This window comes from Salvelinus fontinalis, chromosome 9 (genome assembly GCF_029448725.1).
Source record: "Salvelinus fontinalis isolate EN_2023a chromosome 9, ASM2944872v1, whole genome shotgun sequence".
Classification (NCBI taxonomy): Eukaryota; Metazoa; Chordata; class Actinopteri; order Salmoniformes; family Salmonidae; genus Salvelinus; species Salvelinus fontinalis.
This window is the reverse complement of record NC_074673.1, coordinates 27,443,284-27,463,720: the sequence shown is the minus strand read 5'-3', so window position 1 is coordinate 27,463,720 and position 20,437 is coordinate 27,443,284. Positions and strand designations below refer to the sequence as shown.

Here is a 20,437-nt window from a genome sequence, read left to right as displayed (position 1 = left end):
CTGGGCCATGTAGGGTGAACTAACACTCACAATTGACTTTTACCCCCCTACTAGCGCTTTACTTTATTAAGTAAAATTGACTTACTATGACATGTGGTTGTCCCACCTAGCTATCTTTTTTAAGGGCTCCCGCTGTGCCACTCGGGAGCCCTTCGTTTTAAGATGAATGCACTAACTGCAAGTCCCTCTGGATAAGAGAATCCGCTAAATGACTAAAATGTTAATGTAAAATTAGACAAGTCCAGGTAGTCCCTCTTGGTTTCAATCTGTTTTCTTCCGTTTGGTGCATAATCACACAACCCTGATTCAATACTATGGTTTAACCATGATGCCCTGGGAGCGTCTCCATCTCCTGGCCCTTTGATTGGCTGTATATCACGTTGCCAGATCTGTGGGGTTGTTTGATGGAGGCGTGTGTCCTATTGTCAGACAGTTGTAATTTCAGCAGCAGACAGATAAAACGGCCCTGCCAGCTGCAGCCCTTCAGTCTAAATGAGACTTCAATCCCCCTGACCACCACATGACCCGTCCTGTGTGTGTGCGTGTGTGCGTGCATGCACATGTTTGTGTTCATCTAGGAGATTAAATGAGAGGGAGACAGCTCTATAAATCTGTCTTTTGTTAATCACAACCCCAAACACCAGAGCCGGAGACTCTTGAGTATGAAAAATTCACTATCCGCTCCTTATTACATTTTTTATAAGCAACTTTTTCAGTTATAACCCTGGAGGGGTGAGTCCTGGCTTTTCTCAGTGTTGTCTGTGTCTCAGAGTGCGTCACTGGATGTTCCTAAGAAACCAATGGTTTCCAGGTGAAGGCGCTCCGCTCTGACGTGAGTGGGACTGGGGAAATGATTAGTGAGCTGTGGTTGCAGCTCCTACTGTAACAGCAATCCCAGCTCCTACTGTAACAGCAGACCCAGCTCTTACTGTAACAGCAGACCCAGCTCTTACTGTAACAACAGGCCCAGGTCTTACTGTAACAACAGGCCCAGCTCTTACTCTAACAACAGGCCCAGCTTTTACTGTAACAACAGGCCCAGCTTTTACTGTAACAACAGGCCCAGCTCCTATTGTAACAACAGGCCCAGCTCCTACTGTAACAGCAGGCCTTCGTCTCTTTCCTCCTCCACTTTCTCCACTTCTCCTTCTCTCCCATCTATCCTTCTCAAACTCTTAGCCTTTCTTTTCCTCCCGCTTCAACATACTGTTTTACTCTTGTCATGACGTCGCCAAAGACACGACACTCTCCACCCACTGTATCCCTCTTCTCCTCTAGGTTGAAGATGGGAAGGTTCAGACACCGTAATACGTCCATGCGGAAACATTCGAAAATGAACAAATTCATGGGATTAGCACTGTCGCTGGGTTCTACAGGATTAGCATTGAAAACGTGACTAGTGGTCAGGAAGTCCAGTAATAAAGTGGCTGTAGATTATTTTTAAATCATTTAAATGACTAGAATGACAGTAAAGCAGTTATACTATGTGTTCACTGAGTATTTAGCTGAAATTCACTACGATTGTGTTTATTTTTCACTTTGATCGCAAACTTTCTGTGCTGCTATCATTCTCTCCCAGTCATTCCGAATGCGGAAGCTGGTCCCTTGTTGAATACAGGTACAAAGAGTTATGGGATATTAGAAAGCTCTTGCCTTAACCTGTATATTTTGAACCTAGCTTCTCCTCATATTCCTTCTCTCATCCCTCTGACCCACCCTCCGCCACCTGTTCTGTGTCTCTGGAGGAGATGCTGTTCCCTCAGCTGGAGCCCTGTGGTGCTCTATGATATCCTCTACCACTCAATTACTCCCTACAAAGATGTACAGAGAAACAGACAGACAGATAAACAAAGACACACAGATAGACACACAGACACGTGCTGATAGCACATTCACACTGACGTCTGACGCACATACACACACATACACATATACACACACGCACACACTCTCGCACCATACACACACAAAGCAAACCTGCAGGTGATTCAATGCCCTCCCTCAGCCCCATGAAAGAAGAAAACGATAGAGACAAATACTTTTCTCACCTCCAGGATATTAGAATATTTTGGCGTGTGGTTAGCTCACAGCTCTTTTTGTGCAACCGGGAGTGAGAGTGTCATTCCAGTTCATCTAATGTGTTGTGTTATGTCATTGCAAGGTAAATGACCAGTAACTGTGTGTTGTGAAAGTCCTTGGTGTCAATTGAGAACTGTTGACCAAATCAGTGGTTCTTAATTCTCTCCTCAGGGTCCCCAAGCCGGTGCAGACCTAGCACAGCTGATTTGAACTTGTGAATTAACACAATAATAACAACTATGGAATTTTAACACTATAAAAGTACTTTGAGTCAGTCATGCAGTCACAGTTACAGTTGAAGTCAAAAATTTACATACGCCTTTGCCGAATACATTTAAACTCAGTTTTTCACAATTTCTGACATTTAAACCTCGTAAAAAGTCCCTGTCTTAGATCAGTTAGGATCACCAATTTATTTTAAGAATGTGAAATGTCCAAATAAAAGTAGAGAGAATAATTTATTTCAGCTTTTATTTCTTTAATCACATTCCTAGTGGGTCAGAAGTTTACCTACACTCAATTAGTATTTGGTAGCATTGCCTTTAGATTGTTTAACTTGGGTCAAACGTTTTGGGTAGCCTTCCACAAGCTTCCCACAATAAGTTGGGTGAATTTTGGCCCATTCCTCCTGACAGAGCTGGTGTAACTGAGTCAGGTTTGTAGGTCACCTTGCTCGCACACGCTTTTTCAGTTCTTCCCAAAAATGTTCTATAGGATTGAGGTCAGGGCTTTGTGATGGCCACTCCAATACCTTGACTTTGTTGTCCTTAAGCCATTGTGCCACAACTTTAGAAGTCTGCTTGGGGTCATTGTCCATTTGGAAGACCCATTTATGATCAAGCTTTAACTTCCTGACTGATGTCTTGAGATGTTGCTTCAATATATCCACATACATGTCCTACCTCATGATGCCATCTATTTTGTGAAGTGCACCAGTCCCTCCTGCAGCAAAGCACCCCCACAACATGACGCTGCCACTCCCGTGCTTCACTGTTGGGAAGGTGTTCTTCGGCTTACAAGCCTCCCCCTTTTTCCTCCAAACATAACAATGGTCATTATGGCCAAACAGTTCTATTTTTGTTCCATCAGACCAGAGGAGATTTCTCCAAAAAGTATGATCTTTGTCCCCATGTGCAGTTGCAAACCGTAGTCTGGCTTTTTTATGGCGGTTTTGGAGCCGTGGCTACTTCCTTGCTGAGCGGCCTTTCAGGTTATGTCGATATAGGACTTGTTTTACTGTGGATATAGATACTTTTGTACCTGTTTCCTCCAGCATCTTCACAAGGTCCTTTGCTGCTGTTCTGGTATTGATTTGCACCTTCGCACCAAAGTACGTTCATCTCTAGGAGACAGAACGCGTCTCCTTCCTGAGCGGTATGACGGCTGCCTGGTCCCATGGTGTTTATACTTGCGTACTATTGTTTGTACAGATGAACGTGGTACCTTCAGGCATTTGGAAATTGCTCCAAAGGATGAACCAGACTTTATGTCATTTTCCAAGCTGTTTAAAGGCACAGTCAACTTAGTGTATGTAAACTTCTGACCCACTGGAATTGTGATACAGTGAATTATAAGTGACATAATCTGTCTGTAAACAATAGTTGGAAAAATGTATTGTGTCATGCACAAAGTAGATGTCCCAACCAACTTGCCAAAACTATAGTTTTATTAATAAGTAATTTGTGGAGTGGAGTCTCTTTGTAGCATAGTAAATCACAGCTTAGCCTGGTTAACCTGAACATGTGCTGTAGCATAGAAACATTTCAGTGTATAATTCAATGAAGCTTCAGTATGGTATGTTGGTTTCTAGGCTATACAGTATGTCAATCATATACCAGCTCTACTCCAGCCTCCATTCTTGTATTGTTGGAACAGTAAAGCCTTGGTCTCATAGGAGCACCTGTCTGTCTCTGTGTAGGAAGATTCAGTACAGGACAGACGGGTCAGTGCTGCTCACAGCCTCTCCCTGTGTGTTTGTGTGTGTGTGTGTGTGTGTGTGTGTGTGTGTGTGTGTGTGTGTGTGTGTGTGTGTGTGTGTGTGTGTGTGTGTGTGTGTGTGTGTGTGTGTGTGTGTGTGTGTGTGTGTGTGTGTGTGTGTGTGTGTGTGTGTGTGTGTGAATGTGTTTGTATTTCACTTAGTATGACTGACACAGTGTTTTTCTTAACTTTATGACTGCCTATTCTGCATGGCCTCTACAACAACCCCCACAGTCATAAATATGTTTGTTCTACCCAGTCACTGTGTTGAGACTAAGAGTGTCACGTGCCTGCTGCTGATGACAACACCACTCTCTGTGTCTCTCTATAGATGAGGCCATTACACCAGCCATTATAAACTCCCACATTTCCACAGCAACAGTGGCAACAAACACAATATGTCACCCAGTCTGCACCACTCAGTAACATTTAAGTGATAATGCCTGAGAAGCCGGTGTTTGGAGGATATATTGGCACAGGTGTTGTTAGGCCCGAGACAAAGTCGGGTTACCAACATATTCAAATAATGATAGACATATTTTAATTTCATTTTTTTTGTTAATGAATTAATTCATACTATTTCATCCTTCCACAAGATATAGTCCTGACACAAATCTAGGGTTGCTACCGAAGCTGGCTGGTCGTTCGTTCTATCGGTTTGATTGCAAGAGACGCGACCTAGTCGTTCAGTATTTTTGTTGTTCTAAATGCTACATTGCCCTACTGACTGGCAAAGTTCTTATCCCTTGCTTGATAGCTAGCCAACTACGGCTAACTTACAATCACGTCAAACAGTGCAGCCAGAATAACAACAGAGTAGCTGCATTTGCATTTGTTTAAGCTGTTTTTTAGTGACATTTATTTGGATACATCCATAACAATGAGCTAATGATGCCCGATTTCTTCTGTCATAGAAAATGTGCTCTCTCATCAGGACACAGTTGTTCAGAGTTGCTATCCAACAACACAGCTAACACAATCACTTCAAACTGAAGCTGGAAAGACTACAAACTAGCTGCACTTCGATTCGTTTTCCTGGTTTTCTATTGATATTTCTGTATATATCCATAAAAATTATACTTATTCATGTTTTCGACTGGCTGAGAAAAGCTGCCTGCCTGTCTATCTCATCCCGACTCCCGACACGTTCATTACTATGGGACAGCTGGAGTTCGAATTTGAATATTGAAACAATGCTGTAAATGTCGGAGAGACAGACAGCAAGGTGTATACACATCTCCGCTGTTGAAAACGGAATGTTAGTCTAAAAGAAATGTGAGATAATGTCTAGATGCTTTTTATAGAGGAGATCAAGTTAATAAATTGCCAGACTGGGCTGAAGAGACAGTGGATTGCGCAGTCAGATGGAACAAAATAGGCATTTTAACATCGTAGATTTAGCCAGTGGCAACTTGTGGAATAGACAACAGCTGGAACGCGGTTTTAACTAATCAGCATTCAGGATTAGACCCACCCTTTTTATAAAGGACATTAACCACTGTGTCAATGACAGATGTGAGCTTGATAGAACATGACTGTGGAGTATGAGGCTTCTAAGAAAAACACCATGTAATTACAAAGCAGTTACTATGTAACAATGTTGTCACACAGTTATTACTGTGTAGTTACATGGGTATGAGGGCAACTTTTAAGTGTTACTAATTACGGTATATGAACACATTTAATTGATAGCAAAGTCTCTTACTCCAACATTAGCAGCTAGGCTAGTTAGCAAGCATCTCTGCCACATGTCCTCATGATGACTCACAGCTCTGTGTAACTGTGGTTACTTACAACCAATTAAAAGGTGAAGAAACAAGTCAGGCAGGCTGTTTGGCATATGTATTTTTAAAGCCAAGCAGCTGATCATCTCCATATATTTAGCTAGCTAGGGCATGGTGTTGTGAGAGATGTGGCTAAGGCTAATGCGAATGGTGGTGTGAGTCACTCTGCTGATGTAAGCGGAGAGGGATGTCTGTCTGTCATGGCTGTGTGACAAGCATGTGGTTATTATTATGTAGGTGTCAGAACATGAGTCAGTGTGTTGAGATATTCTTGGTTTTCCTTTTATCTATGGTTGGAGTTTCAGATCTCATTACTAATTATGGTTCTCGTTCAGTGGCTTAGGAGGAGATGAAGTGGATGTTTGAATCTATTTGGGTTTTTAGTATCAGAGGTGTGGGCTGTGTGTGTGTGTGTGTGTGTGTGTGTGTGTGTGTGTGTGTGTGTGTGTGTGTGTGTGTGTGTGTGTGTGTGTGTGTGTGTGTGTGTGTGTGTGTGTGTGTGTGTGTGTTTGTGTGTGTGTGTGTGTGTGTGTGTTTGTGTGCGGGAGGGGGTAGTGGTGTGTGTGTGTGTGTGTGTGTGTGTGTGTGTGTGTGTGTGTGTGTGTGTGTGTGTGTGTGTGTGTGTGTGTGTGTGTGTGTGTGTGTGTGTGTGTGTGTGTGTGTGGGTGGTGGATCTGTGTGTGTGTGTGCGTGTGTCTGTGTGTGTGTGTGTGAATCAGTCCTGTGTTGGCTGCTCAGTCTTGCAGCTTTCTTTTGTTGGTCGTTTACGTATGTTGTAAATGTGACTTCCTCAATCCAGTCAGTGTTGTGTGCCCTTAACCATAAAACTGCCTGTCTGTCACTGCTCCCTGACTGTGTGGGAGGGTTTGTGTGCAAAGCTTTATTTTCTGACTGTAAACACCTTTTCCTGTCTCTGAGTCCATGGCTATAGCAGCACACAGGGAGACAGCCATCCTTTAATTGCCCTTTACTTGACCAGGATACACACTCACATACTCACTCTCTCTCTCACTCGCTTTCTCTCTATCTCTCTCTCTCTCTCTCTCTCTCTCTCTCACACACACACCCACCCACCCACCCACTCACTCACTCACTCACTCACTCACTCACTCACTCACTCACTCACTCACTCACTCACTCACTCACTCACTCACTCACTCACTCACTCACACACTCACTCACACACTCACACACACACACACACACACACACACACACACACACACACACACACACACACACACACACACACACACACACACACACACACACACACACACACACACACACACACACACACACACACACACACACACACACTACCAGAATCCACCCTGTCTAGAGCATACAGTGTATTACATGACTGAAGAACGTCCTGTGGTATCCCATAATGCTCCTCAAAGTTCCGTACAAAAGTCCCCTTCCTCATTCCAATGACTTACATATCAGCAGAAAACGCCAGCAGTGCCTGTGATGAATAATGCATGCTGTTCTGTTTTAGGATACGGAGTGTGGAATTTTTACATTCCCCAGAGCAAATAAATCTTTCATGTGTCATAATGTTGTGTGTTTGTGAGGTACTGCTTAGGCAGCATATCTGCCAGATTAGATGCTGTAATCTCCGAAGCATTACTACTATATCCCCCATTCCATTTTATCTGTTACTAACTCACACCCCAACTCTCTCTCTCTCTCTCTCCCTCTCTAGGTATGCTACGTTCCCCTATTCGTCCCTGGCTCAATGTGGAATAAGGCACCCCAAACCGTCCCCATTCTTTGGGAACCTGTTTCTATTTCGTCAGGTAAGATACTGACTGGTATGGAAGAATTCACACTCTCACTAAAAGAAACCACTTAATTTAAGAATATTTCCCCTGCCAACCAGTGTGATATTTGTGTGTGGAATCAATACAGAGTTCAATGCAGGATTTTCTTCCCTTTTTACTGAGACAGTGGTTGGGTATTGCCTGTCTTTTTTGGTTACATACATTGAAATACGTTGAAATCACTTAACCTCCCCCCATTCCACACACATACACACACAGACGCACACACACTCCCATGCAGACATCCGCACACCACCCCCTAAGGCGAGAGAAATCATGCTTCCAACATCTAGCTGCACTTCATTAGATTTGTTCATTAAATACGACTCACAAGTAATGACTTTTAACACCATTTGATTCCCAAATAGATTGCCCTTATTGGTAATTGCATTACTTTTATGATGAATATATAATGTAAAATGTAAAGCAGTGAGTGGGAGGGTTCAATATAACTGATTCAATATGGTGATATTTTATTTCACTCTCCATTCTGCCTACCCCTACAACAAAGACACCAGCGATGTTGAACAGGAATACCAGTATTTTCCATAGACAGATGGACAGATGGAAAGAGGTCTCATCTTTGTATCTGTGCCATTATTGCGTCTTTGACAACATCCCCATTTTTAAAGTAGTACATTTTCTACTTCAGTGTAAAGCTAATATTGGGGATTTACCTCCACCTGCAGTGCTGGAGTCGGGAACTAAATCTTGTCATTAATTTATTGTGGCCACTAGATGGCGGTGATATAGCTTAAAGCCATTTACAAACCATGACACTCAATTTGAAGACAATGCTCTGATCATTGGCTCATTTCTCCCAACCCATAGGAATCCCACCCAGTTGACTACTTTAAAATGGTGAAAGACCTCAATGGAAATGTCCATGCTGCAACAGGTTGTACCCAAGTTGAGTCCTGTAACTATCTCTATGGTATTTCCAAAAATGTATATGATTTACCGACATTTAGGCCTACATTAATTCTGGAATGTGTAGATCAAAGGAGTCATGCCTTGAGTTTACTCACAAAGGTTTAACTATATAGTACCAACTGTATAGATATCAGCAAGTACAATACCAATAGGAGACAAATACATTATAACGCAGTAATAGGCTACAGATGATGCTTGCCCTTATGCTTGACATTCAGTTTGAAGTCTATTCCAGTTACAAGACAATGCCTTTAAATGCAATGACACCGAAGAAGGGGCAGACGGAGCGGTCTTTTGGTCGGGCTCTGAAGACGTGCACATTGCCCATCGCTCCCGAGTGTACTACTCGCCAATGTCCAGTCTCTTGACAACAAGGTAGATGAAATTCGAGCAAGGGTTGCCTTCCAGAGAGACATCAGAGATTGTAACATTCTCTGTTTCACGGAAACATGGCTCTCTCGGGATATGTTGTCGGAATTGGTTCAGCCACCGGGCTTCTCCATGCTTAGTGCCGACAGAGATAAACACCTCTCTGGGAAGAGGAAGGGCGGGGGTGTATGTCTCATGATTAATGTCTCATGGTGTAATCATAACAACATACAGGAACTCAAGTGCTTCTGCTCACCCGACCTAGAATTCCTTACAATCAAATGCCGGCAATATTGTCTACAAGGAGAATTCTCGTCAGTTATCGTCACAGCTGTGTGCATTCCCCCTCAAGCAGACACCAAGACGGCCCTCAAGGAACTTCACTGGACTCTATGTAAACTGGAAACCATATATCCTGAGGCTGTATTTATTGTAGTTGGGGATTTAAAAAAAGAAAATTTGAGAACAAGGCTACCTAAATTCTATCAGCATATTGATTGCACTACACGCAGGGGTATCACTGCTACTCTAACTTCCGCGATGCGTACAAAGCCCTCCCCCGCCCTCCCTTCGGCAAATCCAACCACAACGCCATCTTGCTCCTACCGTCTTATAGGCAGAAACTAAAAAATGATGTACCAGTGAGTAGAACCTTTCAACGCTGGTCTGACCAATCGGAATCCACGCTTCAAGATTGTTTTGATCACGCGGCCTGGGACATGTTCCGGTCAGCTTCAGATAACAACATCGATATATACACTGACTCAGTGAATGAGTTTATAAAGAAGTGCATTGGATATTTTGTACCCACTGTGACTATTAAAACGTACCCCAACCAGAAACCGTGGATGGATGGCGGCATTCACGCGAAACTGAAAACGCGAACCAATGCATTTAACCATGAAAAGATTTCTGGGAATATGGCTGAATATAAACTGTGTAGTTATTCCCTCCTCAAAGCAATCAAACAAGCGAAGTGCTGGTACAGGGACAAAGTGGAGTCGCAATTCAATGGCTCAGACACGAGACGTATTTGGCAGGGTCTACAGGAAATCACAGACTACAAAAAGAAAACCAGCCACATCACGGACACCGACGTTGCGCTTCTAGACAAACTAAACACCTTTGCCCAATCTGAGGATAATACAGTGCCACCGTCACGGCCCGCTAACAAGGACTGCGCCCCCCCCCCCCCCCCCCCCCCTTCTCCGTGACCAACGTCAGTAACACATTTAAACATGTTAACCCTCGCAAGGTTGCTGGCCCAGATGGCATCCCTAGCCGCGTTCTCAGAGCATGCGCAGACTAGCTGGCTGGTATGTTTACGGACATATTCAATCGCTCCCTATCCCAGTCTGCTGTCCCCACGTGCTTCAAGATGGCCACAAGTGTTCCTGTACCCAAGAAGGCAAAGATAAATTAACTAAATGACTACCTCCCCGTAGCACTCACTTCTGTCATCATGAAGTGCTTTGAGAGACTAGTCAAGGACCATATCACCTCCACCTTACCGGCCACCCTAGACCCACTTCAATTTGCATACCGCCGCAACAGGTCCATAGACGATGCAATCGCCATCACACTGCACACTGCCCTATCCCATCTGGACAAGAGGAGTACCTATGTAAGAATGCTGTTCATTGACTACAGCTCAGCATTCAACACCATAGTACCCTCCAAGCTCATCATCAAGCTGGAGGCCCTGGGTCTCAACCCCACCCTGCGCAATTGGGTCCTGGACTTTCTGATGGGCCGCCCCCCAGGTGGTGAAGGTAGGAAACAACATCTCCACTTTGCTGACCCTCAACACTGGGGCCCCACAAGGGTGCGTGCTCAGTCCCCTCCTGTACTCCCTATTCACCCACGACTGCGTGGCCATGCTCACCTCCAACTCAATCATCAAGTTTACAGACGACACAACAGTAGTGGGCTTGATTACCAACAACGACGAGACGGCCTACAGGGAGGAGGTGAAGGTACTCGGAGTGTGGTGTCAGGAAAACAACCTCTCACTCAACGTCAACAAAACAAAGGAGATGATCGTGGACTTCAGGAAACAGCAGAGGGAGCACCCCCTTATCCACATCGAAGGGACAGCAGTGGAGAAGGTGGAAAGTTTTAAGTTCCTCTGCTTACACATCACAGACAAACTGAAATGGTCCACCCACACAGACAGTGTGGTTGCACCTCTTCAACTTCAGAAGGCTGAAGAAATTTGGCTTGTCACCCAAAACACTGACACATTTTTACAGATGCACAATTGAGAGCATCCTGTCGGGCTGTATCACAGCCTGTTACGGCAACTGCACAGCCCTCAACCGCAATGCTCTCAAGAGGGTGGTGCGGTCTGCACAACGCATCACCGGGGGCAAACTACCTGCCCTCCATGACACCTACAGCACCCGGTGTCACAGGAAGGCCAAAACGATCATCAAGGACAACAACCACCCAAGCCACTGCCTGTTCACACCGCTACCATGCAGAAGGTGAGGTTAGTACAGGTGGATCAAAGCTGGGACCGAGAGACTGAAAAACAGCTTCTATCTCAAGGCCATCAGACTGCTAAACAGCAATCACTAACTCAAGAGAGGCTGCTGTCTACGTTGAGACCCAATCACTGGACACTTTAATAAATGGATTACTAGTCACTTTAAACAATGCCACTTTAAATAATGTCACTTTAATAATGTTTACATATCTTACATTACTCATATCATATGTACAGTATGTATTGTATTTATACCATCTATTGCACCTTGCCTATGCCGCTCGGCCATCGCTCATCCATATATTTATATGTACGTATTCTCATTCATCCCTTTAGATTTGTGTGTATTAGGTAGTTGTTGGGAAATTGTTAGATTACTTGTTAGATATTACTGCACTGTCGGAACTAGAAGGACGAGCATTCACTACAGTCGTATTAACATCTGCTAACCATGTGTATGTGATCAATAACATTTGATTTGATTTGAAAACAATGAAAGAACACATATAGAATCATTCCATTTGCACACACTGTATATAGATTTTTCTATTGTGTTATTGACTGTACTTTTGTTTATCCCATGTGTAACTCTGTGTTGTTTTTTGTACCTCTGAACAGTTGATGTTGAGATGTGTCTTTTACTTGAACTCTGTGAAGCATTTATTTGGACTGCAGTTAACTCTAATGAACTTATCCTCTGCAGCAGAGGTAACTCTGGGTCTTCCTTTCCTGTGGCGGTCCTCATGATAGCCAGTTTCATCATTGTGCTTGATGGTTTCTGCGACTGCACTTGAAGAAACTTTCATAGTTCTTCTGCCGGATTGACTGACCTTCATGTCTTAAAATGATGATGAACTGTCATTTCTCTTTGCTTATTTGAGCTGTTCTTGCCATAATATGGACTTGGTCTTTTACCAAATAGGGCTATCTTCTGTATACCACCCCTACTTTGTCACAACACAAATGATTGGCTCAAACACATTAAGAGGGAAATAAATTCCACAAATGTACTTTTACCTGTTAACTGAAATACATTCCAGGTGACTACCTCATGAAACTGGTTGAGAGAATGCCAAGAGTGTGAAAAGTTGTCATCAAGACAAAGGGTGGCTACTTTGAAGAATCTCAAATATAAAATATTGTAAAAACTAAGAAAAACCCTTGATATGTAGGTGTGTCCAAACTTTTGACTGGTACTGAATGTATGAGTGTTTGTGTACGTCCATGATCATACGTAATATGGATAAATTTGTACGCATGCACATGTGTTTCACTGGCGTGGCGTCCCTGTGTCCAACACACCCAGCACATGTCATCGACATGTAGTCTGTTTTCATCATGAAATTGATGTCTGTGCCAGTGCCAGTGACCACACAGTCACTGCCCCACCTGGAACTCCAGTGGCAGTCCTGTCAGCCATAGTGCCATCTCAGTGGAGAGAGAGCCAGGAGGGGGTGAGTCAGACAGAAAGGGTGCTGGGTAAGGTGCATCTTTCTGGAGGATCTCTGAGACGGTCTGACATACAGGGTGGCTGCTCCCCACCTAGCATTCCCCTGGTACATCTCCCTTGATAGAGCTTTTATTGCTGGCTTGCTGGCTGGTTGATCCTCTCTGATACCCAAGCCACTGATATAGAGGCTCACCCACCACCACCACCCCTCATGTGCCCCCTTCAAAGATGGCACCCCCCCCCCTCCTCTCTGGCCCCTCAACACACAACACAACACATTAGCCAGCCAGAGAGAGCTAGTATTACTGGGCCTAGATTACTGGAGATTGAGAGCTATGAGAGTCAAACCCCCACACATTTAATGGCATGGTTCAGTCTCTGCCCGGGCCAGCATCTCTCCATGACTCCCAAGGTCAGGCTAAAGCAGAGGACACTGCAGTGCAGTCTCTATGGGTGGAACCAGCACCTCTCCATGGTGAATAGATAGAGAGAGGAGTGTCTATCTTTCCCTATTACCAAGGGTTTGTCCAAAATGGCAGTCTATTCTCTACCAGAGCCCTTGTAAAAATGTGTGCACTAGGTAGGGAATAGGGTGCTATTTCAGTGTAGCCCAAAGCCTTCCTGCTGTATTTCCAAACACAAATGAAAGTTTACACTCCCGCCGCAGTACTATGAGGAAATCTGAATAGTTTTTTTATTTCTTGTAGAATTTTTCATTTGAATTTAAATGTTTTTTATTTATATATTTTTTTTCTGTGATGGCGCCGGAGGGGCTTATCGGCTTTTAACCAACCATGTTATTTTGTTTGTTTTTTCGCGTTGTTCGTAACTTGTTTTGGACATAATGTTGCTGCTACAGTCTCTTATGACCTTTGGACATCAGAACTGCGATTGCTCACCTCAAACTGGACGAAGAGTTCTTCTTCAATGAGTCGGAAGGGAGGGATATAATATAGACACCTGACCAGGCCCAGATCCCCGTTATTCGCTTGAGAAGATCAGATTGCCTAAGAATATTACTCCTGCTTATTATGAAGAAAAAATACATCTGTTTAACTTTGTAAATTAAAGGTGTGTTTAGAATTATTTTTGTTGTATTAATGCTATTTAATCTCTCCTCAGACTAATATTATTCTGTTTGTCCTGTGGGTACCTTTGCCACTGTTCCACCCCTTGTGTATTGCGCTGTCATGGTGTATTTCAGATTGCCTTGTGAGGATCAGGCGATGAGTGGCCAATCCGCCTTTGCCCTCCATCCTGCTAGCTAATGTTCAATCGCTGGGAAATGGGACCAACTAAAAGCACGTTTATCCTACCAACGGGACATTAAAAACTGTGATATCTTATGTTTCACCAAGTTGTGGCTGAATGACAACATTAAGAACATACAGCTGGCAGGTTATCAGTGGCGTGCCATGGGCCTGGGGCCTGGGCCTTCAGTGAGGTCCTACACAGTCCCACCCGAATTAATCCACCTCTTATTACCATCATTATGATGCCATGGCTCTAGTCACTATACATTTAGACAGAAACGCAGTATAACCAGGCGTTGTGTCACCTTGAAATTGACATTTTTAGTCAGAGAATTGCAGTGGAAGAGTACAATACAGTACAGTTCAACTAATAGGCAAGAACATAGTCGAGTGCAACAGAGTTATATTAATATTCTTCTTCTATCCATTTCTGGTCCACAAACTTTGAGCTTTAAGTCCCCCCCCCAAAAATACAGTGTGTTCACTAAACAGCGCATTGTCGCACCCAAAGCAGTTTCACCATGATGATAAAGACACATAACTATTCACTGAAAATAAAAGAAAGAAAACAAATAATTTTCAACATAGGCTATTTGCCATTTTAATTTGTTAATATATAGGCTATTTAATAATAACGAAATAAAATGCGAAACATACATACACATTTAATAAAAAAGAAAAGGCATTGTATGCCTACTCACCAAAGACTGATTATTTGAACACAAAATCCTTCCTCCTTTCTTTCCTCAAGAAGACTTCAATGACTCTGTTGTACAGTCTATCTGTGCGTTTTAGTTCCACCAATAAGTCATTTTCTATCGACATGGAGGCTAATGCTGAAACCCGAGTCTGTCCAGTAGCATTTCTGGAATACGTTTTGATTCGCTTTAAGGCCGAGAATGACCGCTGGACAGAAGCCGTGGACACAGGGATAGTCACTGTCACACATGCCAATGTGTAAAGTTGCCCCATGTCCTCATTCAGATTTTTCTGCTTAAGGAAATCAAGGAGATCAGAGGGACTTTTCCCTTCAAAATCAGTCAAAGCATACATTACAGTCAGTTCTGTTTTTAGTTTGGATACGTCAAACCGTGTTCCGTGACTCTCTGTTAAGCTGGAGAAGGCTGTTTGCGGGAATTTTTTCTGGTAGGTCTGAAAGTGCTGGGGGTCCAGGAGGGAGAGAAACATTAATTTTTCGTGGTCTTGAAACCTGTTTCGTATCTGGCAAAGAATGTTGTTCAGAATATTGCTGTGGAGTTGTTGGTAGTATGTGCGAGGGTCTCCTTGTGCTGGGCCTCTGCGTGCGCTGGGTGAACTTGAGATGCGCGCTGTGTCATCGTAGATTTAACTGAACCTGCGCCTCTCTCGCTCAATTGTGTCACAAAACTCGTTCACCCTTGTCAGGCAGAATTGTACATCCAAAGTTTGTTTCTGTAGAATTCCAAAAAGCACATCCGAATAATTAAAAATCCCATTGAATGTTTCAAGCAAAAAACAAAACTCAAAATCATCCAAACGTGCATTAAATCCATCAGCCATAAGCACAGTATCCCCGTCATGGTCATCATGATGTTCCATTAAATCCATCAGCCATAAGCACAGTATCCCCGTCATGGGCATCATGATGTTCCAGTAAGTGGTTAAACAGCTCCTTTAAGGCAACTCTCTTTTCAATGACTGGATTGACCAATCTAGATATTTCCACCTCGTTGGTGCAACCTTAGGAAGACGACGCTTGCAGATGTCATCCAGCAGTTGCGTGCGCTTAGGGGATCGTGAGAAAAATGCTGCAAGGCCATTGAGGTTGGCAAAGAAGACCTTGCATTCTTTAAGCTTTGAGGCTCCTTGAGTCAGTACTAAATTTGGTCGATGTGCATAGCAGTGAATGAATAAGGCCATCGGTGCCCTCTCCTTAACTTTAGCCTGCACCCCATTGAGTCCAGATGCCATGACTGCTGCGCCATCAAAACACTGTGCCACAACTTTATTCAGACTACATTCATTTTCCTCCAAGAAACAGAAAATAAGAGCGGCAATGTCATCAGCTCGCTTGCCGCTTGTCACATCTTCAAATCGGATAAATCTGTCCTTGACTCCTGTGTCCGTCACATAACGCAGGACGAGTGAGAGCTGTGCTGCATTTCCCACATCTGTTGTCTCGTCCACCATAACAGCAACAAAGGGAGCTTTTTTAATCTCCATTTTGATCTCTTCTCCCATCACTTCAGCAATAGCATAAATTAGGTAATTTTTATTTTGCCTGACGTCCCAATGAACACTTTGTTAGTGGACAGGTGGTATTGTAAGTCTGTGTTGCTTTCAGAAAGAAAAGAAAGAAGCTCCACGTAGTTCCCTTTGTTTGTGGAGTCAGCACTTTCACCGTGTCCCCTAAATGAAAGTTCCTGTTTACCCAAAAACATGACAGAATCAATGAGTCTTTTCAATATTTCCATATTTTTCTTCACCTTTTCATTGTGCAGCTCCGTTGCCCTGCACGCTTGTTCGTTGAGCTGTAGATCCACTCGGGTGTCCCCAAAAGTTTTCAAAAGCACCATTGCTTGTAAGTGCCCAGCCGTACTTTGGTGTCTCGTTGCTGCCTTGGTTGGACAACTCAAGTTTGCAAAGCCAGTGTGGCTCCAAACACCAAATCGATCACTTGCAAATAATAGGCATTCCCAGCAGTAGTTTGCAGTGCTTCTCGGAGCCTGTGAGCCATTGATAGCGCCACTTTCGCCACTTTGAAAGTGGCGAACGAACCCCTTTCCCGCCTGTGACAGGCTTTGTAGCGTCGGCGTCGGGCGACCTCTCCTTACAATGTCTAACTTTTCTTGAAAAGTTCGTCTTGAGAATGGCGTTATAATTATATCCTCGACCAAATCAATATCTTCTCCTCCTTCCGCCATTGTGGGTTGAAAAAACAGCTTAGTAGTACGCAAATTAATTTGTTTATCAAATTCAGTTTCCTAGTTCTGAGGTTCTGCCCATAGGACCTGCCTCTCAATATTGGTAATCCAATCAAAAGACGTGCACGCACTACGCCTGCTAGCTGGCTCCTGTGTAACACTGGAGCCAGCCAGCAGGCGTACAATAGCCAACTCTAAAGCTGATTGGTTGACACAAAATTTTAATTTCCATTCACTTTAAGCTACAAGCGCCTGCACTGTTGATTCTGAAGGCCTGAGGGCAGATTTTAGACCCCTGGCAACACATGATGGCTGAATATGATTGGATAAAAGATCTAACATAAAGACCAGCCCTCCAAATCTCAACCTGGGGCTGGAAGCAGTGCAACCAAGAGGAAAGCTATGAAATGAAGAGTATAACTCTTACTCTTGGGAATAGTTTAATATATATTTGTGGGAAAATATATTTAAAAAAAAATTATATTCTGAAGATGTTTAGGCCAGCAGAGAAGGCCTTGCTGGCCCTGACGGCCCACCACTGCAGGTTATATACTCTATCCGCAGGACAGAGCAGCAGCGTCTGGCAAGACACGGGGCAGGGGCATATGCATTTATGTAAACAACAGCTGGTGCATGGTATCTAAGGAAGTCTTGATGTTTTACTCGCCTGAGGTAGAGTATCTCATGATAAGCTGTAGACCACACTATCTACCTATTTTTCGTAGCTGACTACATACCACCACAGACCAATGCTGGCACTAAAACCGCACTCAATGAGCTGTATACCGCCATAAGCAAACAGGAAAACGCTCATCCAGAGGCGGCGCTCCTAGTGGCCAGGGACTTTAATGCAGGGAAGCTTAAATCAGTTTTACCTCATTTTTATCAACATATTAAATGTGCAACCAGAGGGAAAACAATTCTAGACCACCTTTACTCAACACACAGAGACGTGTACAAAGCTCTCCCTCGTCCTCCATTTGGCAAATCTGACCATAATTCTATCCTCCTGATTCCTGTTTACAAGCAAAAATGTAAGCAGGAAGCACCAGTGACTCGGTCTATAAAAAAGTTGTCCGATAAAGTAGATGCTAAACTACAGGACTGTTTAGCTAGCACAGACTGTAATATGTTCTGGGATTCTTCCTCTGGCATTGAGGAGTACACCACATCAGTCACTGGCTTTATCAATAAGTGCATCGAAGACGTCATCCCCACAGTGACTGTACGTACATAACCCAACCAGAAGCCATGAATTACAGGCAACATTCGCACTGAGCTAAAGGGTAGAGCTGCCACTTTCAAGGTGTGGGACTCTAACCCGGAAGCTTATATACGTAGCACTCACATCTGTAGCCATGAAATGCTTCGAAAGGTTGGTGGCTCACAACAACACCATTATCCCAGAAACCCTAGACCCACTCCAATTTGCACCAACAGATCCATAGATGATGCTATCTCTATTCCACACTGCCCTTTCCCACCTGGACAAAAGGAACACCTATGTGAGAATACTATTCATTGACTACAGCTCAGCGTTCACCATAGTGCCCTCAAAGCTCATCACTAAGCTAAGGACCCTGGGACTAAACACCTCCCTCTGCAAATGGATCCTGGACTTCCTGACGGGCCACCCCCAGGTGGTAAGGGTAGGTAACAACACGTCTGCCACGCTGATCCTCAACACGGGGGCCCCTCAGGGGTGCGTGCACAGTCCCGTCCTGTACTGCCTGTTCACTCATGACTGCACGGCCAGGTATGACTCCAACACCATCATTAAGTTTGTTGATGACACAACAGTGGTAGGCCTGATCCCCGACAACGATGATACAGCCTATAAGGAGGAGACCAGAGACCTGACCCTGTGGTGCAGGGACAACAACCTCTCCCTGAACGTGATCAAGACAAAGGAGATGATTGTGGAATACAGGAAAAGGAGGACCAGGCATACCCCCATTCTCATCGACGGGGCTGTAGTGGAGCAGGTTGAGAGCTTCAAGTTCCTTGGCGTCCACATCACCAACAAATTAACATGGTCCAAGCACACCAAGACAGTTGTGAAGAGGGCACGACAAAACCTACTCCCCCTCAGGAGAAAAGATTTGGCATGGGTCCTCAGATCCTCAAAAGTACATCACCTGGGCCAAGCTTCCTGCCATCCAGGACCTATACTAGGTGGTGTCAGAGTAAGGCCTTAAAAATTGTCAAAGGCTTCAGCCACCCTAGTCATATACTGTTCTCTCTGATACCGCACGGCAAGAGGTACCGGAGCGCCAAGTCTAGGTCCAAGAGGCTCCTAAATAGCTTCTACCCCCAAGCCATAAGACTCCTTAACAGCTAATCAAATGTCTACACAGACTATTTGCATTGCCCCTGCCCCCGTCCTTCTACGCTGCTGCTACTCTCTGTTTGTAACGATTGTTCTCCTCCTCGTCTGAGGAGGAGCAGGGATCGGACCAAAACGCAGCTTTTGTGGAGTACATAATGAATTTATTCAAACAAGACGAACACGAAGCACACTTGAATAAATTACAAAATAACAAAAACGATGTAGACCAACCTGGACATGAGAACTTACATAACACGAAGAACGCACGAACAGGAACAGACTAAACAAACGAAACAGTCCCGTGTGGTACAGACACGGAAGACAATCACCCACAAACAAACGGTGTGAACAGCCTACCTTAATATGGTTCTCAATCAGAGGAAACGTCAAACACCTGCCCCTGATTGAGAACCATATAAGGCTAAATAACAATGAACCTAAACATAGAAACAAATAACATAGACTGCCCACCCAGCTCACGTCCTGACCAACTAAACAAAGCTAAACAAAAGGAAAATAAGGTCAGGAACGTGACACTGTTATTATCTATGCATAGTCACTTTAATAACTCACCTACCTCAATTACCTTCACACCGGTGCCCCCGCACATTGACTCTGTATTTTATTTAATGATGCTCTTTAATCATTTGTTATTCTTGTCTCTCACTATTTTTTAGGTATTTTCTTAAAACTGCATTGTTGGTTAAGGGCTTGTAAGTAAGGACCTGTTGTATTTGGCGCATGTGACATTTGATTTGATTTGATAGGACAAACTTCCAAATGTTCTGTGCTGTGTTGTCACACACACACACACACACACACACACACACACACACACACACACACACACACACACACACACACACACACACACACACACACACACACACACACACACACACACACACACACACACTATCCTGGACTTGATAGAGTCTGCCTCTGTCGGTGACCCACTCATCTCCGGCTTCGCTCCTCTCTGTGATACCAACATTAAGCTGAACTGTGTGGGTGAGGAGCCGGTATTGGCATGCGACAATCTCTGC

The 20,437-nt window shown here is 44.0% G+C and overlaps 1 protein-coding gene across 5 annotated transcripts in view; it reads left to right on the top strand.

Annotated features, from left to right (window-relative positions):
* The window catches only part of LOC129862366 (thromboxane-A synthase-like), a 288,038-nt gene that overhangs the window by 22,382 nt on the left and 245,219 nt on the right, over positions 1 to 20,437 (top strand). For all 5 annotated transcript variants that reach the window (XM_055933920.1, XM_055933924.1, XM_055933921.1 and 2 more), the window contains one exon: positions 7,549 to 7,642. In XM_055933920.1, the coding sequence (XP_055789895.1) occupies positions 7,549 to 7,642 (94 nt within the window). The remainder of the gene's footprint in view (positions 1 to 7,548; positions 7,643 to 20,437) is intronic.